Source organism: Equus quagga, unplaced genomic scaffold, assembly GCF_021613505.1.
Source record: "Equus quagga isolate Etosha38 unplaced genomic scaffold, UCLA_HA_Equagga_1.0 73442_RagTag, whole genome shotgun sequence".
Lineage (NCBI taxonomy): Eukaryota > Metazoa > Chordata > Mammalia > Perissodactyla > Equidae > Equus > Equus quagga.
In genome coordinates this window covers 12493040-12499091 of record NW_025802777.1, presented here as the reverse complement: position 1 = coordinate 12499091, position 6052 = coordinate 12493040, and the positions used below count along the sequence as shown (strand labels likewise).

The following is a 6052-nucleotide window of genomic DNA, read 5'->3' as shown; positions in this document are numbered from 1 at the left end:
CCAGCACATAATAGGTACTCCCAAAACGTTAGCCACTATTATTAATTAATACTATTTCTCAGAGGTAGAGACATATTTAGCTATGGAAAGTCTTTACAGAAATGTCTATTACATACATAATATTTACACTATATAGGTTTGTTTGAATCCATAATATTATCTTAATAAATTATAAATATGTGCACCAAATAGCAGCATGTGAATCCAATGATTATAAAGCATGCTGTTGTTAAATGATTTAGAGTATTTTATATTCTCAAAAATTAATGCTGAATCTACCTTTATCTTTAAACTGTGGGCTTGATATTCTTTCTAAAATTGCAGAGCTGAAAATATCAGTTTTTAAAAAGTATTTACAAGATAATAAAACAGAAAAAATGGAGAATAATGAACGAATGTCAAATTAATATAAAAAGGCACAAATTATTATATAAAGAACATACAGCAGATGACACACAGTCATTTAAACCAGAAAAATATAGATACAAACTTGCAAATTGGATTATCGGTTGCATCAAATTTGGGGAAAACAAAAAGATATGGTATTTCTGTACCTTAGTAAAAGCAAACAAAAATGGAACAGGTAAAAAATTTATCTTTGGCAGGACTGAGATGACAATTTTGACTTAGATACGCACATAGGAGCAGATGGAGTTCACAAAGCTCAGTTTTTTTGGTTGTTCTTTGGTAAGCAAATAAAAACCAAGACATATGATTTTTCTGTTCGGTTATTTATGTTGATAAAAGCCCAAAGTCAGTATTCAAATAGTTATTAAAATATTCACATATATATGTATGATTTCTTGTCAAAATGCATCCTTCTCCAACCACAGAAACTTAAGAGGAAAGAAAATTTCCCTTTCCTGAGGTCTTTCATGTTTCTTAGACCGCAGTTTTATCTTTCTTCTTAGTACAGCTCTGGAAAAGCAGTTGGAATGCAAAGCCCCTTGACAAATGTCTGCCTTTTAAAAGATGTTAATTTAATATACAAGAAAAGGAAGGTCTCTGGGGAAAGAGGATAAAGGAGTTAGAATTTCTAACTCTTAGGCTAAAAAATAGGATATCAGAAAGTCAATTAATTTCCTTTACACTGCTGATTAAAGCCTTCATTTTAACCTTCATTATAAATCAAGTGCATTAATCACTAAGCCATTTTTAAACAATTAATATTAACCTTCTTCAATCTTATCCCCAATTCCCCAGGAAAGCAATAGTTGAATTCTATTTATTCAGTTTAATGGATCAGTATTTCATTTAAAATAGAACCACATAAGCCTGTCTCTATTTATGTGAGATACAAATGTCACTCTCATCTACATACATAATGCCATGTCATAGAGAAATCACAGTCGTAAAATAATAGTCTTTAACAATGTCATTTTGAAGTAACCGATAAAAAGAAAAGATGCATGAACCATTTCAGAAAACAAATTACTGTACTTCTTAGAATAATCAAAGCAGGCTGTGGAATATCTCATTCTGCTGAAACAGCTTATAGAATCATAAATAGCTCATGCACCGTTCCGGTGATTAATGTTGAGCAGTTAAGAACAGCAAATCAATGTTCCTTTGTGTTCCATTTGTAGAAAATAGTGGACATTTTAGTCACCTGCATGGCTTTGTAGGTAAAGTTAAAAAATATACACAACTACACATACTGACTTCTGGAGTACACGCTTGGTGACTTCTTCTCCACGTGATAGCTTTTTTGGGTTGTGCGATGGGAAGGTACAGAGTATCTGTAGCTGCTGCTCTTTTCAGTGCAACAAGAAACACAACAGAAGAGTGCCCCGCCAACAATCAGCATCAGCGCTGTGGTCCAGCCTATATAGAGGGCTTCTCCAAGCTCACGTTTCTGGGCAACTTCCACTATGGGGTTGTAGAAATCTCTGATGATGGAATTGGCAACCCAGCTCACAGGGATGAGCACCATCATGCCTGTGATGATGAAGATGATTCCAGCCGTGAGCAGGACGTAACCCTTCACCTTCTCGTCGTCCCCGGTGCACCTGGTACACTTCATGCCAAGGATGGCCGTCATGAAAGCCAGGAAGGCCAGCACACAAGCAGTACACATGAGTCCCCTGGATGCCTGTAGGTCCGGAGAGAGAGCCAGCAGGGAATCATAGACTTTGCACTGCATTCTGATATTAGCGTGCCTCATGCAATTCATCCACAGTCCTTCCCAGAGGTTTTCAAAAACCACAATGTTGCTTTCAATGAAGGCAGACACTCTCCACTGAGGCATGATGGTGACAGCCACTGTGCCCACCAGGCCTACACCACCAAGCACCAGTCCAGCGATTTGCAGGACATAGGTAGCCATTATCCTCCACGATGCGTTTTATCCGGCCGGACTTCCGAGCTGGTAGGGCTGCTCCGAAGTAAGTTCTCTGTGCCCCAGGAGAGAACAGTTTTCCTGTAGTAATGAACTCAGAACCCAGTGATTTTTCAAATAGCTGCTTTCGCTGCTTCTAGCTAGATTAAATCCAGCGTTGGCTGGCTGAGGTGCCCCCTCTGTTGACTAGGACGGGTAAACTTACAAATCAGGTGCGGCAACTTTCTCAGCCAATAAGAGGGGGATGGTAACTCAGGTGTGTCTAAACCGACAAGATACTTGGAACGGCTGGACCTGCTCATAAACATTCTTTGTACTTCTCAGTTTTCTCAGAGGACAGCAGAACGTTTACCTGCAGGCATAATTATGCATGTTTGCACAATCATTAAGAAGTACACCCATCCCTTCCGACTGGAAAGGTGCATCTGGTATGAGCAATTCTGAAACTCAGTAAGAGCTGCCATGATCAAGGTGCAAACTAAAATATCTGCCTGAGAAATTTGCTAGGACTGTCAAAATGCCAACGTGAAAGGAGAGTAGGGGATTGGTAAATTGCTCATACCTGAGAAACCACATTCTTTGGGACACATATGATCCAAGTGGTTAACTTAATTTGTGTACAATTTTAAAGCAAGCTCGACTGGGGTGAAATCAGGGAACAGATCATGCCAGAGGACAAAGTAAGGCTAAAGTAACTAAATACACAAAGTCGTCCTCCTCCGTGGCACCAAACACCTGTTTTCTTTTGAGCCAGGGAAACTACTTGTTGCTGTTTTTCTGATAATCTTGATTTGTAAGAAAAAAATTTGCAAAATCCAAAAAAGAATCCACGATTTTCTTATATAGCAAGCACTAACAATAGCAATTAAATGATGAAGTGATTTACAGATTGCTGACTTATTCTGTGGCTCTGTCTTTGCTGCTCTGTCTTTCTCTGAATTTCTAGAAGCAACTAGAATTCTACAGATGGTATAAGAGTGATGGGTCTATAGAAATAACTGATATTTCTAAATAAAATATTTACAAGACAAGGTGACTACATTCATTGGACTGAATTATATTAGGTGCTAACTAAATTTGTCTTTAATACCACGTCTGCAAGAAGAGACGGAAACCCCTATGTGTACTGCAATTTGAACTGTCTCTTCTCAAAATAACGGTGACGACAACAGTGGTGCCAAAATAAACATACATGTTGTTTCAGGAAAACAGCAGTCCACTATCAATTTTCTTCTGGAGCGCATCACCTTGAGCGCTCTGTTCTGTCTTTCCAAGCTTCAAGCTGTACTTCAATTTCCTTTCATCTTTACATTGTAAAAATGATCTTTTCTTTACAATTTTACTTCCTTTCTGCTTCCTTGTACCACCTTAAATCTGAGTATGGGAGAGAGTGCTTCCTGCTCACTTATTAAACTTTGAAATTTTAATGGTCCAAAAAACATGAGTAGTTCACAGAGATTATGAATATGAAAATGATACATGTTAGGGAGGGGAAGAGGAATATGCCAAAGTAAACTGTCTTCTAAAAAAAAAAAAAAACAGGAATGTCCATGTTGTTATTATTTTATTAGACCAGATATATCGAAAGTTAGAAAAAATTAAATCTTGATATTTACAGTAATTTCCTCATTTGTTGAACTGTTAAGGGCTAACCTATAGCAAGTCCCTTAAGCTGACAGAAAATATCTAGCATTTTCTCCTTCAGGCTTGTGTCAGTAGAGATTTGTGGTGGAGAGGGAAATAGATTAGTCCTGGAAAAAGAATCTGCAATCCACCAAAGGAGAGTTGAAATCAAAATAGCAGATTTTTTTTCTTTATCTTTAGTTGCCAACCTGGCAAAAGGGAATGACTGACGGAATTAGCAAATGGGAAAGAAATGACATCACTGGTTGAGATAATGACAAACAAAAAAAAATGTATTTGTTGGAAATCAAGCGGAAATTTCTAAATTTGTGTGTGACGTATTTTTTAGGAGCTCTATGTAAATATTGGTGAATATCCAGATAAAACTGGGGAAACTGGAGACAAGTAGGTATCTATGTTCTCGAAAGCCTTGGCCTTGCTAGGAGCTGCCTCCCAAGTGTGCACTGATGTATCTGTTGGCTTCATGTACCACCAACCATCTCTTTCCTCGAGCACTGAGCTTTTCCAGGACGTTATTTCCCCCGAAAACATTTTCCTCCTTTCAAAAATATTAGTACTTTACCACTGGAATTGTCCCCACCAAAAGATTAGGATCAGAATGAGAAATCAACCGTAGGTTTACATTGGAATAATTACAGACTTAGCTGCCCCTGCAGAAACTAGCCCAGAGCGTCCATTCCGGGTATGATTCTTATCAAACAAGGATCCAGTTAACCCAAGGGCATCCAGGTACGTTTCTTATCACACAGTGATCCATTTAATCCCATGCTATTTTGAAATTAACTGTGCCCTTAAGGTCACTGGAAATGAGAAAGACAGGGAAAAATGGTAATACCGAGTTTACGAGGACCAGAAAGGCCTACATTCAGAGACTAAAAAGTGAAGTTAACTGTTTACCTACTTTTCTATAATACTCTGTTCCTACTAAGATGATTAACTTGTCTGTAAAATTCAAACAGCAGTAATGTTTAGAGAATTAGCAAATTGACAACATTTTTACTGTTCTTTAATTCAGAACTACAGAGCAACCTACACAGATTATTGTGTAATTTGTACTTGCATTTCTACGGAAGGACCAAAATATTACCAAGAACCCAAGAAAGAAAAAACCATGCTCGTGTTGATCCACTGTGTTTACTCTCTAGAAATCTCCCTTTGTCTACATTATCAGAAGGATGATTTAAATTTGGCAATTAAATGCAGTCCTAATAACTACATAACACAGCAAATGCTTTCTCTTTATAACTGAAAACATACAATATCACTGTCACACTGCCCTTGGTTTTGTCATCCTTATTCTTACAGCAGTTAATCCTTAACCAACAATGCTTTAGTCTGAGGTTCCTATTCTCATCACTACTTGAAATAATTTTTGCTTCTGCCAATCAAGCAGTTGCCAATTTCTATTGTTTTCGGGATTTGTTTTCGTATTTAATTTTCTTTGTTGTGTTGACAGTTTTCAACCTGTATTTATTTTTAATTATTTTTCACTGTTAATGAACTATACTTGGCTGACTATCTTGTCCTTAAAAAACAAGTGAACACATCAATAGATCTCTTTGTTTGTTGTTCCCAAAATAACATTGTGCATTGGTACGAGTTCAACTATTATCCTGTTTGTCCTTCACGATGACGAGCTGTTCATGTTCTCTCAAAGTTCTGTACCCATTAGCAATCCTCCATATTCTCCACTTCTCTATAGTTTCTACTCAATTGTTCTGCTTAAAAACGAGCTCCTTCCCATATAGGAATTGTCCAGTGTCTTAGTTAATGCTGCTTTAACAAAGTACAATAGACTGGGTAGCTTAAACAACAGAAATTAATTTTTCACAGTCTAGGGGCTGGGAAGTCTGAAATCAGGGCACCAGATGGTGGAGTTGTGGTGAGACCCCTCTTTCTGGTTTGCAGGTGGCCATCTTCTTGCTGTGCCCTCACTTGGCAGAGAGAGAGAGTGAGAGAGCTCTATTCTCTTCCTCTTCTTATAAGGACACTAATCCCATCACAAGAGCTCTACTTTTGTGACCTCATCATGACCTAAGTTTCTCCCAGAAAGCCCCCCTCCAAATACCA

General features: G+C 37.8%; 1 protein-coding gene across 1 annotated transcript; it reads right to left on the bottom strand.

The window, feature by feature from the left end:
• Positions 1–715: 715 nt before the first annotated feature.
• LOC124234228 (claudin-8) lies at positions 716–2522 on the bottom strand. Its single transcript, XM_046651469.1, has one exon. The coding sequence runs from the start codon at positions 2324–2326 to the stop codon at positions 1649–1651; it is 678 nt and encodes a 225-aa protein (XP_046507425.1). The 5' UTR covers positions 2327–2522; the 3' UTR covers positions 716–1648.
• Between the last annotated feature and the right edge of the window lie 3530 nt (positions 2523–6052).

Coding starts and splice junctions, on each gene's coding strand:
- LOC124234228 (XM_046651469.1), bottom strand. CDS start 2,326: ATGGCTACCTATGTCCTGCAAATCGCTGGACTGGTGCTTGGTGGTGTA.